Raw genomic sequence first — 17,545 nt, 5'->3', positions numbered from 1 at the left:
CACACACACACACACAAGCAGGCCATTATTGGCCAACGCTACTTAATCACAGATGATTTATGCTGCGCGACAGTCAAACAGATAACGCCGGCACATCGTCAATACCGTGGCATCGAGTCCAACGCATTATAAGATTCCATTGTACAAGTCTAGGTCGAATTCTTTAGAGTACTGGTTCTAAAAGGAATGGGGAGTCTAGAGAATTGAGAAAAACCTGCACGACAAGGGAAACACTTGACTGCCACCAGAGGAAGTGTTAGGTGGACATCAGCGAAAGCCCCCCGGGTCACATGAGCAGGTACGAAAGTCCAAACGTGCAGTATATGCATTCCGTTAACTCCCTCGACACTAGTATGTTCCCTGAGTGGCCCAATATAAATCCTGTGACAGAGGAACACATCACTTGATGGAGGTGAGAGGGAGCGTTTTCCCATCGGCACGGACAGGCACTCTAAGTTTGAAAGCCAAACTTTCCTCGCCCGAGAGGGGGAAATTGCTCCAAGTCAGATTGCGATTGGCAGACCCGATTGTATTGTTCAGGCATCGTTGTGCTCCCATCAGGATCGGCGCCTGCACAGTTGGAAGTGAACTGCGCTTTGATCGACAAGGAGGCGCAGTCTGAAGCGAGCGGGGGTTGATCCGTCCATCTTTCCTCCCGCCGCCCAGAGAGATTGAGATGGAGAAGCCTGATAACGACGTTGTTCGGGGCGGCAGCAACGTGTCCGGCAGAAAGGAACCATTTCTGTGAGTGATGTCCCAGAGAGAGAGAGAGAGAGAGAGATCCAGCCATCACAACCCTGGCATTGTTCCCTGTGTCAAACACTCGCTCATCCACCACGCTGTGCCCTACTGTATAGATGAGTTAGTGTTGACACCGGGGGAAGGGGGGGGGGTTCTTCCTACTTCCATCTCCTGCACTGCGTTCCTGTTTTATGTTTTTTGTCATAAAGAGTTTGCTACGACGCAGTTAGCAGCGTTGTTGAGGAATAAAGAGCGAGAGATGGTAAGCAAACAGTCCGACTTCCTCCAGTGCACATGGACACAGAGGAGCATCCCTTTTAAATAGCCTGGATAGCTTAACTGACTTGGATGAGAAGATGTAGTCTTAAGTCTTATTGGGGGGATCTTTAATACGACGAGGTGTCCATTTGAGGAGGGAAGCTTAGAGCCCTGCTTTTCTCCTCAATGGCTGGTGACCTTGACCTACTACCTTGCTGAGATCCCACTGGGAGTTGCACTTGAGGTCAAGATGAATAAATAAATTAAGGTCAATAACAACTAGAAAAGGCATTTCCTGCTGAAAATGCGTTGGAATGCAAAAAGCTGAAAGCTGAAATGAATATTTAAAAATAGCTGAAAATACAGAAAGTTGAAGGGAATTTGAATACATCTGAAATTACACATATTAGAAAAGCTGAAATGAATTTGAAATTGCTGAAAATACAGAAATGGGAGAAGCTGAAAGGAATTTCAATAGATTTGCTGAAAAAGCAGAAATGAAAACAGCTGAAATGAATTTGAAATTGCTGAAAATACAGAAATGGGAGAAGCTGAAAGGAATTTCAATAGATTTGCTGAAAAAGCAGAAATGAAAACAGCTGAAATAAATTTGAAATATTGCAAAAAAATACAGAAATGAATATTAAAAAATTGCTGTTGATAGAGGCATAAGAATAGCTGAAATTATTTTAAAGAACTGCTGAAAATACAGGAAGTGGGGAAGCTGAATTTCAATAGATTTTCTAAAAACAGAAGTTGCAGGAGCTTAAATTTGTTTAAAATGGTTTGTAGTAATATTAGTAGTAGTATTAGTTATAATTGTGGTATTAGTAGTACTAGCAGTATAAGCAGTAATAGTAGGTTTAGTATCAATAGCAGTAGAAACAGCTGTAATACTATTAGCCATAGTAGTATTTGTAATAACATTAGTAGTAGTTGTAGTATTAATAGCAGTAGAAATACTAGTAGTATGGTAGTAGAAGTATCAGTTGTAGTACTAAAAGTACGAGTAATATTCGTAGTGGGAGACAGAATGTTTGTTATTCAAACTAAGAAGTTTTTAATTAATAGGCCTCATCACAAACATTACAGTAAAAATTCCCTCCATGGGGCTTTTATTTTGAAATTATTGGATTGGGTGGGGGGGTGTAGATAGAGGGAGGGAGGGTGAGGAAGGGAGGGGTGGTGAGGAAGAGATAGAGGGAGAGAGAGAGAGGAGGAGAAATAGACAGACATACTGACTGACTGAGTGATTAACAGTGAGAAGAGGTCAGGGTGGAGGGGGGAGGGGGGGCGAGTGTCTTTATCATATTGGTCTGTTGACAGAAAGCATAGCTGCGTCATGTGACTCCACTAATCAGGTCACAAGGAGCAGCTGTGAGTCACAGACAGAGATACTACAGCGTGTTTACGAGTAACCACGGCAACGGCGCACCTATTGGATTGGGTGGGGTGAGGGGGTGTAGATAGAGGGAGGGAGGGTGAGAGGGTGAGGAAGGGAATGGTGGTGAGGAAGAGATAGAGAGGGAGAGGGGAGGAGAATTAGACAGACTGACTGACTGAGTGATTAACAGTGAGAAGAGGTCAGGGTGGAGGGGGGAGGGGGGGCGAGTGTCTTTATCATATTGGTCTGTTGACAGAAAGCATAGCTGCGTCATGTGACTCCACTAATAAGGTCATAGGAGCGAGCAGCTGTGAGTCACAGACAGATCTTGCAGCCGTGTGAGTGCTCGTAACCACGACAACGACGCACCTGTGCGGCTGCAAAAGGGCAGACACAGGACAGCGAGTTACACAGAATCCACACCTCAAACAAATGAGAACCAGCGCAAAACTATAACAGCTATCTAAAAAATACGGCGTTTTTACGAGACCCAAGACTCTACCGAACGCATGGATGTGCGTTTTATGTCTGTCCGGTAATAAATACGGCTCCTATGGCCGTTGACAAAACGTGTATCTTCTGGATTTTTAGAGAAATATGTCGGCAGATTTGTATTGGAGCCTATAGGGCTTTTGGCAGAGGTTGTGTCACTCGAACACTCCTTAAGCAAAAACTAAAGAACTCTGGGATTCCATGAACGCATTAATCCAATCAGCACAACCATGCCCTCATTAATCTGAAGAAATGAAGCCTCTAGAGTGTATACTTTGGCTGTAAGGACAGAAGTTCCATATTTTTTTAACCAGATTCCTGCGATGCCCCACACTCTAGCCCTCGAGCTCTCCACTCTAGCAGACGCAATACACACTCATGTAAAAGTCAGAAACGGAGCGAACAACTAGTGAAACATAATCAGTGATTATGAAAAAAGTACAATAGATATCAAGAAGCAGTTTCTTTCATAAAATAGTTGAGACCTGTGTCAACATTTGAAAGTTTAAATGGTGTCTGTAGCTGAAAGATTGGCGAAGCTGAAAAGTCTGAAAGTTGAAGAAGTTTAAGGAGGATTTGAAAACAATTTCCATTGGAAAACCATGTTAAAATATTTATGATTATTGATTTATATAAATTCAAGCATAAGTGGTAGAAAGCTTAAAAGTCATAGCCTTAAAGCCAGAAAGGAGCTGAACATTTTAATATTTGAACGGTTTAAATAGCTGAAAATGTGAAGGAGTTGAAAGGTCGCGCGGAAGAAATAGAATAATAACTAGAAAAGGCATTTCCTGCTGAAAATGCGTTGGAATGCAAAAAGCTGAAAGCTGCACTGAATATTTAAAAATAGCTGAAAATACAGAAAGTTGAAGGGAATTTGAATACATTTGCTGAAAATATTAGAAAAGCTGAAATTAATTTGAAATAGCTGAAAATACAGAAATGGGAGAAGCTGAAAGGAATTTCAATAGATTTGCTGAAAAAGCAGAAATGAAAACAGCTGAAATAAATGTGAAATATTGCAAAACAGAAGTTGCAGGAGCTTAAATGAATTTTAAAAAGTACAGAAATAACAAAAGCTGAGATGAATAAAAAGAGGTTTAAAATTGTTTGTAGTAATGTTAGTTGTAAATTGGGTATTAGTACTAGCAGTAGAAGTCGGTTTAGTATCAATAGCAGTAGAAACAGCTGGAATACTGATACTATTAGCCATAGTAGTATTTTTAATAACATTAGTAGTAGTTGTATTAATAGCAGTAGAAATACTAGTAGTATGGTAGTAGAAGTATCAGTTGTAGTTCTACTAGAAGTACTAGTAATATTCGTAGTGGTTATAGTAGTATTTGAAAGAGCAATGCGCATTTCAACGAAACCACTTCATGGTTAAGGTACAGATAATCATTGAGGCTTTTAGTTTGTAATGATGGAATTGGGTGAGGGGGGGTTGGGAGACAGAATGTTTGTTATTCAAACTAAGAAGTTTTTAATTAATAGGCCTCATCACAAACATTACAGTAAAAATTCCCTCCATGGGGCTTTTATTTTGAAATTATTGGATTGGGTGGGGTGGGGGGGTGTAGATAGAGGGAGGGAGGGTGAGAGGGTGAGGAAGGGAGGGGTGGTGAGGAAGAGATAGAGGGAGAGAGGGAGAGGAGAAATAGACAGACATACTGACTGACTGAGTGATTAACAGTGAGAAGAGGTCAGGGTGGAGGGGGGAGGGGGGCCAGTGTCTTTATCATATTGGTCTGTTGACAGAAAGCATAGCTGCGTCATGTGACTCCACTAATCAGGTCATAGGAGCAGCTTTGAGCCACAGACAGAGATCCTGCAGCGTGTGAGCGAGTAACCACGACAACGGCGCACCTAATGGATTGGGTGGGGGGGTGTAGATAGAGGGAGGGAGGGTGAGAGGGTGAGGAAGGGAATGGTGGTGAGGAAGAGATAGAGAGGGAGAGGGGAGGAGAATTAGACAGACTGACTGACTGAGTGATTAACAGTGAGAAGAGGTCAGGGTGGAGGGGGGAGGGGGGCGAGTGTCTTTATCATATTGGTCTGTTGACAGAAAGCATAGCTGCGTCATGTGACTCCACTAATCAGGTCATAGGAGCAGCTTTGAGCCACAGACAGAGATCCTGCAGCGTGTGAGCGAGTAACCACGACAACGGCGCACCTATTGGATTGGGTGGGGTGGGGGGGTGTAGATAGAGGGAGGGAGGGTGAGAGGGTGAGGAAGGGAGGGGTGGTGAGGAAGAGATAGAGGGAGAGAGAGAGAGGAGGAGAAATAGACAGACATACTGACTGACTGAGAGTGATTAACAGTGAGAAGAGGTCAGGGTGGAGGGGGGAGGGGGGGCGAGTGTCTTTATCATATTGGTCTGTTGACAGAAAGCATAGCTGCGTCATGTGACTCCACTAATCAGGTCATAGGAGCAGCTTTGAGCCACAGACAGAGATCCTGCAGCGTGTGAGCGAGTAACCACGACAACGGCGCACCTATTGGATTGGGTGGGGTGGGGGGGTGTAGATAGAGGGAGGGAGGGTGAGAGGGTGAGGAAGGGAGGGGTGGTGAGGAAGAGATAGAGGGAGAGAGAGAGAGGAGGAGAAATAGACAGACATACTGACTGACTGAGAGTGATTAACAGTGAGAAGAGGTCAGGGTGGAGGGGGGAGGGGGGGCGAGTGTCTTTATCATATTGGTCTGTTGACAGAAAGCATAGCTGCGTCATGTGACTCCACTAATCAGGTCATAGGAGCGAGCAGCTGTGAGCCACAGACAGATCTTGCAGCATGTGAGTGCTCGTAACCACGACAACGACGCACCTGTGATCATTAACGAGCGGCTGCAAAAGGCAGAGACATGGCAGCAGGTTACACAGAATCCACACCTCAAACAAATGAGAACCAGCGCAAAACTATAACAGCTATCTAAAAAATACGGCGTTTGTATGAGACCCAAGACTCTACCGAACGCGTGGATGTGTGTTTTATGTCTGTCCGGTAATAAATACGGCTCCTATGGCCGTTGACAAAACGTGTACCTTGTGGATTTTTGTGAGAAATATGTCGGCAGATTTGTATTGGAGCCTATGGGGCTTTTGGCAGAGGTTGTGTCACTCAAACACTCCTTGCGCCAAAACTAAAAAACTCTGGGATTCCATGAACACATTAATCCAATCAGCACAACCATACCCTCATTAATCTGAAGAAATGAAGCCTCTAGAGTGTATACTTTGGCTGCAAGGACAGAAGTTCCATACTTTTTTAACCAGATTTCCGCGCTGCTTCACCCTCTAGCCCGCGAGGTCCCACTCTAGCAGACGCAATACACACTCATGTAAAAGTCAGAAACGGAGCGAAGAACTAGTGAAACATAATCAGTGATTATGAAAAAAGTACAATAGATATCAACAAGCAGTTTTTTTCATAAAATAGTTGAGACTTGTGTCAACATTTGAAAGTTGAAATGGTGTCTGTAGCTGAAAGATTTGCGAAGCTGAAAAATCTGAAAGTTGAAGAAGTTTAGGAGGATTTGAAAGCAAACTCCATTTGAAAACCATGTTAAAATATTAATGATTATTGATTTATATAAATTCAAGCATAAGAGGTAGAAAGCTGAAAAGTCATAGCCCTCAAGCCAGAAAGGAGCTGAACATTTTAATATTTGAAGGATTTTAATAGCTGAAAGTGTGAAGGAGTTGAAAGGTGCCGCGGAAGAAATAGAAGAAGAAGATGAAGATGAAGAATAAAGATTCGAAGAACAATACTTGGAATGCATCTAATGCATTCCAACAATAAGTCGGAAATAAAGATTCGAAGAACAATACTTGGAATGCATCGTTAATGCATTCCAACAATAACTAGAAAAGGCATTTCCTGCTGAAAATGCGTTGGAATGCAAAAAGCTGAAAGCTGAAATGAATATTTAAAAATAGCTGAAAATACAGAAAGTTGAAGGGAATTTGAATACATCTGAAATTACACATATTAGAAAAGCTGAAATGAATTTGAAATTGCTGAAAATACAGAAATGGGAGAAGCTGACAGGAATTTCAATAGATTTGCTGAAAAAGCAGAAATGAAAACAGCTGAAATAAATTTGAAATATTGCAAAAAAATACAGAAATGAATATTAAAAAATTGATGTTGATAGAGGCATAAGAATAGCTGAAATTATTTTAAGAACTGCTGAAGATACAGGAAGTGGGGAAGCTGAATTTCAATAGATTTTCTAAAAACAGAAGTTGCAGGAGCTTAAATTTGTTTAAAATTGTTTGTAGTAATATTAGTAGTAGTATTAGTTATAATTGTGGTATTAGTAGTACTAGCAGTATAAGCAGTAATAGTAGGTTTAGTATCAATAGCAGTAGAAACAGCTGTAATACTATTAGCCACAGTAGTATTTGTAATAACATTAGTACTAGTTGTAGTATTAATAGCAGTAGAAATACTAGTAGTATGGTAGTAGAAGTATCAGTTGTAGTACTAGAAGTACGAGTAATATTCGTAGTGGGAGACAGAATGTTTGTTATTCAAACTAAGAAGTTTTTAATTAATAGGCCTCATCACAAACATTACAGTAAAAATTCCCTCCATGGGGCTTTTATTTTGAAATTATTGGATTGGGTGGGGTGGGGGGGTGTAGATAGAGGGAGGGAGGGTGAGAGGGTGAGGAAGGGAGGGGTGGTGAGGAAGAGATAGAGGGAGAGAGAGAGGAGGAGAAATAGACAGACATACTGACTGACTGAGTGATTAACAGTGAGAAGAGGTCAGGGTGGAGGGGGGAGGGGGGGCGAGTGTCTTTATCATATTGGTCTGTTGACAGAAAGCATAGCTGCGTCATGTGACTCCACTAATCAGGTCATAGGAGCAGCTGTGAGCCACAGACAGATCCTGCAGCGTGTGAGCGAGTAACCACGACAACGACGCACCTGTGCTCATTAACGAGCGGCTGCAAAAGGCAGAGACATGGCAGCAAGTTACACAGAATCCACACCTCAAACAAATGACATTCAGCGCAAAACTATAACAGCTATCTAAAAAATACGGCGTTTTTATGAGACCCAAGACTCTACCGAACGCGTGGATGTGTGTTTTATGTCTGTCCGGTAATAAATACGGCTCCTATGGCCGTTGACAAAACGTGTACCTTGTGGATTTTTGTGAGAAATATGTCGGCAGATTTGTATTGGAGCCTATGGGGCTTTTGGCAGAGGTTGTGTCACTCTAACACTCCTTGCGCCAAAACTAAAGAACTCTGGGATTCCATGAACGCATTAATCCAATCAGCACAACCATACCCTCATTAATCTGAAGAAATGAAGCCTCTAGAGTGTATACTTTGGCTGCAAGGACAGAAGTTCCATACTTTTTTAACCAGATTTCCGCGCTGCTTCACCCTCTAGCCCGCGAGGTCCCCCTCTAGCAGACGCAATACACACTCATGTAAAAGTCAGAAACGGAGCGAAGAACTAGTAAAACATAATCAGTGATTATGAAAAAAGTACAATAGATATCAAGAAGCAGTTTTTTTCATAAAATAGTTAAGACTTGTGTCAACATTTAAAAGTTTAAATGGTGTCTGTAGCTGAAAGATTTGCAAAGCTGAAAAATCTGAAAGTTGAAGAAGTTTAGGAGGATTTGAAAGCAAACTCCATTTGAAAACCATGTTAAAATATTAATGATTATTGATTTATATAAATTCAAGCTTAAGAGGTAGAAAGCTGAAAAGTCATAGCCCTCAAGCCAGAAAGGAGCTGAACATTTTAATATTTGAACGGTTTTAATAGCTGAAAGTGTGAAGGAGTTGAAAGGTGCCGCGGAAGAAATAGAAGAAGTTGAATAAAGATTCGAAGAACAATACTTGGAATGCATCTCAATGCATTCCAACTAATAAATCACAGGACAGCATAGGATGAGTTGAACTGCTAAGAAGGGAGTTGTTTTTTTACAGTTTGTTCAAACTGAGCGATTCATTTTTTAAAGTACACACAAATAGGTTGGTCTGGTTTTGTAGTAATTTAAAATGGAATGAGAAAAATAAAATAGGGAGACGGAGAGAGGGGGGAGGGGGGGGAATAAAGGCAACCTGAATCAGCAGAATGTTGATTCTGCGGATTCAGGTTGGGGAAGGTGCACAGCAAAGACGAAACAAGAGTTAGAAGAAAGCATGCCGTCATCTCACCGACGATAAACTTCAGCGAGGAAGCGCTGCGCACGAGCCCGGTCAGGTCATCTCTCACTCCGGTAACGAAACAACTAAAAGAGGCAACGCCGCTCTCTCTGTGGGAGCGCTCGCCTGACTAGGAGAACTGGTGAAAGCTGGTGCTGGCAAGCGCTGGGGAGAAAAAAAAGAGACTTTACGCAAAAAGAGCCTTCATGCTTTCCGCGAATCGTCCCATTGTTCCCACCCACTCCTCCACAGCCCCCCCCCCCCTTTCCTCCCTTCTCCCTGCTCTCAACACATCTCGCTAACTCGCGAAACTAGGATGCTCGCACGAGACCTCCTGCCTTCTCATCGTCTTCCTCCTCTTCCCGCGGGCGGAGACTCTCCTTCCTCCCGAGGGTTTGACTTCCCATCTAACCCCGAGGCGGTACGTCCCCCACTTAGCTAGCGGGTCCGCGGAAGCCAGCAGTGATAAGGGGCGATCGCGCCCGTCCTCCCTCCAGGTGACGGCCACGTTAAACCCTCCACCAACTTGCCACTAGCGTCACTTGGGTTATATTTTGCCCGTTGATTTGTTCTTAGCGGGCTTTGGTCAGTTGTTTCACGTGATTTTTTTTTTGCTTGCTACGGGTAACGTTATGCTGATATAAATTCACTGACTAAATAAATACACGGATGGGAGGGAGAAAAAAATGGAGAAAAATGGGGCTACGTGCCAATACTATATAACGGCTCAGCACTGTATGGAGATGACAACAAACTGCCACAAACCATTTTCACCAGGAAATACGTCACATAATGGGCCGCTAGTGCTCGATTTGTACACCGTGGTCGCCGAAAGGGACGGGTGATTGTTTCAATGCAGACAAAAAACTGGAATGAACTTGCCCGAGGTCACCTTTACCCACCCTATATTCGCCATTACCAGTTAAACCTCAGAATTAGGTGAAATTGACTAGCTTATTGATTCATATGGCATAATAATAAAGTAGCAATCTATTATGTACAAGTATATACGTATAGCAATTAGTTAGTTTTACCTACAGAGTGTAAAAATTGCTTTGCTAATGCTAAAACAGAGTAATTGTTTTTGTGTGATTGCAAACCCGATCGTCGTTATTTAATCGCTTTACTGGATTACTGCGCTGCGCGTGTGAACAAAACACACATCCCCCTTTCAAGTCAGCCGGTCTTGTACCGTACATGTAACCTCTGTGTGTGACCGCCATCTTGTGGATATCTATTCACCCTACATGCATGGGGGGGAAGCCCACCGTACGCTAGAGGGGGCCGTAGCACAACGTTCCCTGGTGTGACTCGTACGGTTGTGTCGTCTAGCCGTTACATAGCCTGGTATATAAGTGAACCCCAGCACCCTTTCAAGCAGCTACCCCTTAGCGCGGACCAAAGTTATCCCGGAATAAGGACAGCACGCATGTGCAACAAACCCGGATGTGGATGTTTCGTACGCGGCAGTAGCCTGGAGTCCAGCTAAGTTATGACAAATCATAACGAGCTGCTGAAAATGAAGTAAACAGTACCGGCAGAATAAAGCGCTAGCATTTCGATCCACTAGAAACCGGCTGACCGGACCGTGACATGAATGAACCCACGTGAGGGTCACGTAAGAGTGACAGCCCCCAAAAAAACAATCTGCTGCCGGAGAGCTGCACTCGTACTTAAGCGGCCAGAGATCACCAGCTGGTAAATATCGCGCCTTCGTTGTTTAAATAAACTAACGTTAATGTTACATTGAGAACGTCGTGTGCGGGCATTCCGAGGCAGCGGTGCCCCCCCCCCCCACAATGTTTCTCCCTCATTATCCTTTTGTCTTGTCTTGCAGACAGCTTCCCGTAACTTAAAGAGGATGGACTTCCGCGGCCGGAGGCACGAGCGGGGAAGCAACTGGACCGACCCGGAGATAGTGGAGCTGCTCCAGCTGTGGTCCGACGAGTCGGTCCAGATCGAGTTGGAGAGCTCGTTGCGCAACCAGCGCGTATTTGACCGCATAGCCCACATCCTGCGCGAGAAGGGCATCTACCGCACCGGGGACCAGTGCCGGGAGAAGATCAAGAAGATGAAGCTGGAGTACCGCCGCATCAAGGACAACCACAAGCTGAGGTCGTGGAAGTTCTACGACGTGATGGACCGGGTGCTGGCCAACCGGCCGGCTATCACCTACTCCTCCATGGGCGGAGCGGTCATCGCCCAACAGGTGTTTCAGGGCCACGCCGCCGGGCCTGAGGCGTACCTGCAGGGGCCTCCGGCAGCAGGTGCCTTCGGCCCCACTTCCTCGGGTGGGTTTCTGTTTGGTCAGCCCCCGAAAGCTGGCGATCCACTGGCCATCAAGTGCGAGGACGTTGAGGAGAGCATGCTGAATGCAGACGACGCTCCCCCCGAGATGTACTACGGGTCTGGAGACGACCAGGAGGCCGACAGGCAGTCTCTCCTGGGGCCCGAGGACGTCTCGACAAATGTCAGAATCTCACCTTCAGGTGGTCAATCTGAACACTATCAATACCAATATCAATACAATAGAAAGTGATGTGTAATCAAACCTCTATTTAACTCATACCCTTAGGTTTTAGTGACGTGAACGTTGCTGGATCTGCCACGGAGGCTGATACCGCGCCGCAGGACGCGCCCGCCCGGCCCGGCAAGCCGGCCCCTCATCCCCCGACGTCTGTCAGGCAGAGAAAGCGACGCCTAGGTGGCAAAACCACTCGGGGCCACGGGGCCGCCAGGTGCGGCAGCCAGAAGAGCCTGGATAAAGCCATGGCCAGCTTCATGAAGTGGCAGCGGTCAGCGGAGGAACGCCTCCTCTCATTGGAGGAGGCGCGGCTGGAGAGAGAGCTGCAGGCCGAGGAGCGCAGGGAACAGCGGGAGGAGAGGAGGGCGGAGCAGGAGCGGCAGCACGAGCTGCGCCTGTTCAGCATGCTCACGCGGGCACTGGCTGCCATGAAACAGGGCGCGGCGGCGGCGGCGATGCCGGCGGCCGACCCGTGCTCCTCCTCCCCGGCTCGCCCGTCAGCACCGCCGGCCTCCGTCACGTCGTCGCTGTCGTCTCGGCCCCCCTCGGAGGCTCTCGCCACACCGGCGGTTCCCGCGCCGTCATTCGCGAAGGCCTGCGAAGTGTCCCCGACTGTTTTGGCCACTCCCAGAGCCGCCTCGCCTGTCGGCCGTAGCGTGTACCTGTCCAACCGCGGCAACAGCATCCGGCAAAATCAAGGCATTCTCCAGGAGAGCTTTGCCCAGTACGCGATGGACAAATACCACAACACAGAGAACCCCGACGTGAGTCCGCGTCAAGAAATAACGTCGGACAGCTCTGATGTGGCGAGAAATGAAATCATAAAGAATGTTTTACATTTCTTTACCTCACTCGCAGGGCATAATCAACATGGGCACCAGTGAGAACAAGCTCTGCTATGATCTTCTTCATAGACGGGTACGAGCTGCATTCTAAGCCTGGTAATCTCAATCATTCTGTCTGCATTCACAAAATAATTTACTTTTCTTCTTTGCTGCAGCTCACCAAGCCTGACATGCTGTATGTTGGCTCATCCTTGTTGCAGTATTCCGACTGGCGGGGACACACATTGTAAGACAATAAAGAGTGGACCTTTTTATTTTTGTTTAATTTAAAGTAAAATTTGAACTATAGCTAAAGCCGTTTTTATTACCTTTTGTTCTTTTTCAGCCTGAGAGGGGAGGTTGCAAAGTTCCTGACTCACTACTGCTGTTCTCCAAAACCACTGAAAGCTGACAACGTGAGTGAAGAGCGTTGCTTTTAACAGCTGCCCCAGTCAGTTTAATACACCATATAGCCCGTCACATTCTGTAAGACGACAGCGTTTACTTTCTCCGCACGACATATTGGAGGGAAATATACTTTTGCATAATACTACTTTATCAACTGTACAGTTGCTAAACAATATTTAATAGTTTAGCCTGTTAGATTGACGGTAGTGTCACCTGAAGCACGATACAGCGCTGCTATTTTACCTATAAATCATTTAAAAGTCTTAGGAGGAGTTGTTGCACTGCTGAAAGACATTTGTTGTTGAGGTGAATAAAGAAGGCAGTTGTGCACACTGATTGACTTGCACCTCTTAATTGTGTAGTGTTTCCTCTTGGTTGACAGCTGGGTGAGTTTAACACCGGAATCCATCCATGTTTCTTTGTTTTGTTTTTGTAGCTGTCGTCCATCAGGGTTGCTGTGAAATGTGTAAAGAAGGGTTCCTTCCCATGACTGCACATATTTCCAGCAAGTTGTGAAATGAATACACTGACAAATATTTGATGAATATTTTATTCTCCTACTGCAGAAGTCACTGTGATAACAGCAATTTGTCAGAAAGGAAGGCAGTGGATTCAATGAGTTTAAGACTAAATGCTGCAACTGAACTAACATTATTTTAGTTTTTTTGGGGGGGGGGCCTTCAACGTAATTTACAGATGTAATTAACGGCTGGATGAATTTGTAGCATATTTATCAGGTCTCCATTTGTGCTTTAATTTGGTCCCCCCATAACACAGTGGGTTTGTGTGCGTTTGCTTGTGCAGGTTGTGGTGATGAATGGCTGCAGTTCCCTCTTCTCATGTATTGCTGCAGTAATTTGTGATCCTAAAGGTAGGTTCAGATTGCTCTGGCACACACAATACATCCATATAATGCAAATATGTGCACTCTTTTTGTTTTACACAATGATCATTGTGTAAAATCTAAATGATGGGGTTATTGCATAATCATTTAACAAAACACATTTTCAATAATTTATCAATTTATTGTTCCTTAGTGCCGGCATTTTAAAGCATTGTCAAATATTTGTTTTGCTCAACAAGTGCTTTGAAAAGGATGAGGCTGATGATGGTAGCGTGTGTTTGCCCACTTTACTCTCAACGTGGATCATTGTGTTTTGTGCAAAAATGCCTGGTAAATTTGCTAATTTGACCCCCCGCTAAAACCCTAAATAGCTCCCTATGTAGGTCTTGATGTGTGTGTGTTTGCTCTTCAGTGCTCATTGTGGGTTTCATGTTGTAGATGCCATTCTCATTCCTACTCCTTTCTACGGCGTCATCACCGAGGATCTACATTTGTACAGCGATGTCAATCTCTTCCATGTTCCTCTTAACTGTGAGGTAGGAATACAGAGCGTGATATTCTTGCAGTGCTTATCATTGTTTAAAATGTTTGCTCTGTATTTGGTGTCGTACTGGTCGTAGACATTCAGTCCATCTCACATTCGTAGGCTTATTCTATTCACCTTTGAATGTCCAAGTTGAATGTTGTTTTTCATCTTTAGGCCGATGGCAAAGGCGGGCAGCCCTTCCACCTTACTGTCAGCAAACTCGAGGAAGGGCTTGAAAGGGCTAAACAAAAGGTCATTTATAAGCGTGTTTATTCTTAAATACTTTGATGAATTATTAAAGATGGACTAAACGGTTCCAAAAATGCTTAAAAGAAGCTCTCATTTAAAAAAAAGGCTTTGAACGCTCTTAAACGATATCCTCTGTGATGGTTTTACAGCTTCACGGTTCATATTTATTTAGAACCTGGCCGTCTCTTCTAGGGGTTGAGTATCCGAGCGGTCATACTGATGAACCCCCACAACCCTCTGGCTGAGATCTACACCCCCGAAGAGATGATTGCCTTCTTGGAGTTTGCCAAAAGGTATGTTTTTCCCGCTACTATCTCCCGCTGTGGCCCAATGCTGTAATTCTCAAGCACAAAGTGCCAGAGCACTGCATACAGGTCTTATGGGAACTGTTTTATTTTACAGCCCGAGAGCTGTGCCCCGCGTGCGCAGAATACCAAGCGGTCTTGATGGAGTTTAACACCTCTCTTAACCATCAGCATATTGTGAAGTGCAGCTATGTGCCAAGGAGCCTCCTGCATCATGTTTTCTAAATCATCTTGCCAGATTAATTCCCTCCTGCTTGCAGGCACTAAGCTGTTGTAACCGTAAACCACAGTGCTTTTGCACTGACGCAGGACGCTGAGGGGGACCGCTTTACCTTTCTGTTGCGTTTTCTTTCTCATAAAACAATGATTAACAACACAAAACTAAGGTTTATTATTATTATTATTGCTGTGTATATATATACTTATATTCTCCTTCTCTCCTACTTTAGAAATGAGCTCCACGCTATCGTTGATGAAATTTACATGCTGACGGTCTTTGAAGAACCTGTTGCCTTTCACAGTGTTCTCAGGATAGACAGGTACTGCATGGGCGCGCGAGGGCTCTTATCAGAGCGCTAATCATAATGAATGTGGCCAAAGACAATGTGCTCCTCTTTCAGCTTGCCCGACGCACAGAGGACACACGTCATGTGGGGTCTGAGCAAGGTACGGCCCGTTCTGCGCTGTATCAGTAGATGAGATGTGAGACTTGTTCCAACCCCCCCCGTCCTCGCAGCACGGGCAAATCTCTCGTTGTTCCTCAGTGGGTTCAGTTTGCTTCTGCTGTCCAAAATGTCTGAGCCCAAGTTGCTTTCTGGGCTCTTCCCAGCATCCTACTGCTCACACACACACATGCTAAGGGTGGTTTAAACACAGGCGGGACATCCCATGTATGTATGCCAAGATGTATATTAATTTCTTTTTGTTTTTGTTATAGGATTTTGCAATGGCAGGAACCAGACTAGGCACTCTGTATACTGAGAACACAGACCTTGTGGAGGCTATGGCCAAGCTGGGCGCTTTCCACGGTATCTCTGGAACCACCCAGCACCAGGTAGCACAGCTGCTCCAGGACAGAGGTACGGATCCAAGCTTCTCATGGGCTTTATGGGAAAATAATCTGCCGTCCTTACACATAGCAAGCAGGCTTTTTTTTTTTTTTAAATAGCTGAACTGGAATAATTTCTGTTTAACAATTCAGAAGTGTGCTTTTGTAGCGGTTAAACATCGGCCCTTTTTTTCGGCCTCCTTTTGATACGCCGGGAGCAACACGTGGTTCCGCCGCGAAACCAAAGCGTGATCTACACACGTAGTGTCACTTAACACTCTTGTGTTCCAGAGTGGATCAGCAACGAGTTTTTGCCCAGGAACCGATGCAGACTGAAAGCTGCTCACACTTACCTGACCGGAGAGCTGCTAAGCATGAGGATCCCCTACCTGCACAGAGCCGCTTCGCTGTTCGTCTGGGCCGACTTCCGAGAGGTAACCATATCAAAGTCACTCTGTGACGTTGGGGCTGATATATTTTATGTTCTTACCGGCACTAATGCAAAGTGACTCCACGTGGATATTTCTGGAAAACATGGCGCGTTCCTTTCAGAGCCCTTGACGTGTCTCTTCCACGTCTTTGTTTCGGTAGTACCTCAGAGAGTCCACGTTTGAGGAGGAGTTGGCCCTGTGGAGGCGTTTCCTCAGACACAAGGTGGTGTTGAGCTGCGGTCAGGCCTTCTTCTGCCCCACGCCCGGCTGGTTCCGCATTGTCTTCGCAGACCAACCGCACCACCTTCAGCTCGGTCAGTCTTCAGTCATCCGTAAACTTGAAAAAGCTGATCTGGATAGTTGCTGTTCACTCTAATTCCCATACTCTTCACCTAAACAACGTTTCAACGTCTTATTTTTGTCTTTGCTTTTAATGGATATGTTCTTTCAGGCTTGAAGCGAATGAGGAAGGCCTTGCGAGAAATGGAAGAGGAAAGCGCCAGCCCTTCTCCACACGTCAAAGAAGCCAGTCAGAAGGGTCACGAATCCGTGAAAGAGGACTGTGCCGATTCAGACAATGCCGCGGTTGTCAATTCAACGTCGTCACCTCAGAGCAAGTCATCGGACCAAGAGACGGAGAAGGACGGACCCGTCCCCAACGCCGGCCCGCCGGCCGCTGACGAGTTTGTGCTGCTGGACTGCCAAGCCTCTAAGCCTGCCGACAGCCTGGCCTCTCTGATTGGCACGCTCAGCCAACAGATCAATGCCTCCGATTGGCTGGAGAAAAACACTCCAGAGCTGTCTGCCGGGGAGGACCCAGATATTCTTGATGTGTTCAAGGCCCTGCTTCAAAGAGCCAGAAAGTGAGCTTAGGATAAACTGGCACCAATGCAGCTGCCAGGTTTCAAGAGTCGGCCCTTCGGCGTCCCTTTTTTTTCGTCCCTGCTTTAAAGGGGAAAAGCTTGAAGCAAACCCAAAAACACAGAGTCAAAGTTTGGCAGATTATTAGAGAGTATAAAACAATACCTAAGAGCAGCGTAAAAAGGAGGCCAGGATGGAAGGACCTGACAAAGTGCTTTTCTACCTGCATCTCAAGGCCTTCTTTTCCATCTGCACAGGGACACGACTTTGTTCTTTTTGTAATCCAGCTTGCTAAAATGTATGTTTATTTACCGCATGCTAAGTGAATGCCAAATTTAAATCAACCAAAATCAGTCAAGCTGTATTCTAAGATTTTAATTGTAACCTGAAAAATACACTCTATCATTTGTTCAGATGCAGTAAGTATGTACTTTCTGAAAATGTAATGATCTGTGAATAAATATTATTCTTTATTTGA

General features: G+C 45.1%; 1 protein-coding gene and 1 long non-coding RNA gene across 4 annotated transcripts in view; one reads left to right on the top strand and one right to left on the bottom strand.

The window, feature by feature from the left end:
* Window positions 1–9,308, bottom strand: part of LOC144391075 (uncharacterized) — a 27,458-nt gene extending 18,150 nt beyond the window's left edge. Inside the window, exon 1 of the long non-coding RNA XR_013454941.1 lies at window positions 9,060–9,308. This is a non-coding gene — a long non-coding RNA (uncharacterized LOC144391075). The remainder of the gene's footprint in view (window positions 1–9,059) is intronic.
* Window positions 9,035–17,545, top strand: LOC120812181 (1-aminocyclopropane-1-carboxylate synthase-like protein 1). Of its 3 annotated transcripts, none has more exons than XM_040167975.2 (16): window positions 9,035–9,544; window positions 10,885–11,536; window positions 11,623–12,335; window positions 12,430–12,489; window positions 12,572–12,642; window positions 12,742–12,811; window positions 13,608–13,674; window positions 14,086–14,183; window positions 14,348–14,425; window positions 14,615–14,715; window positions 15,177–15,266; window positions 15,348–15,393; window positions 15,665–15,806; window positions 16,067–16,209; window positions 16,367–16,520; window positions 16,658–17,545. In XM_040167975.2, the coding sequence occupies exons 2-16, from the start codon at window positions 10,909–10,911 to the stop codon at window positions 17,071–17,073; spliced, it is 2,877 nt and encodes a 958-aa protein (XP_040023909.1). In that variant the 5' UTR covers window positions 9,035–9,544; window positions 10,885–10,908; the 3' UTR covers window positions 17,074–17,545. The 3 variants fall into 3 exon arrangements, with proteins under 3 accessions (XP_040023909.1, XP_040023907.2, XP_040023908.1); XM_040167973.2 differs by having other exon boundaries at window positions 9,318–9,468; XM_040167974.2 differs by lacking the exon at window positions 9,035–9,544 and adding an exon at window positions 10,262–10,745.

This window comes from Gasterosteus aculeatus, chromosome Y (assembly GCF_964276395.1).
Source record: "Gasterosteus aculeatus chromosome Y, fGasAcu3.hap1.1, whole genome shotgun sequence".
In the NCBI taxonomy this organism is placed as follows: domain Eukaryota; kingdom Metazoa; phylum Chordata; class Actinopteri; order Perciformes; family Gasterosteidae; genus Gasterosteus; species Gasterosteus aculeatus.
Note: the sequence above shows the minus strand (reverse complement) of the source record. Positions and strands in the feature narration are given on the sequence as shown.

What these genes read in the sequence shown, in the direction of transcription:
- LOC120812181 (XM_040167973.2), top strand. Translation starts at nt 9,364, where the DNA reads ATGCTCGCACGAGACCTCCTGCCTTCTCATCGTCTTCCTCCTCTTCCC. An exon ending in ATGTTCCTCTTAACTGTGAG is followed by an intron (nt 14,184 to 14,347) that starts GTAGGAATACAG and finishes TTTCATCTTTAG; the next exon opens with GCCGATGGCAAAGGCGGGCA. An exon ending in TTGAAAGGGCTAAACAAAAG is followed by an intron (nt 14,426 to 14,614) that starts GTCATTTATAAG and finishes CGTCTCTTCTAG; the next exon opens with GGGTTGAGTATCCGAGCGGT.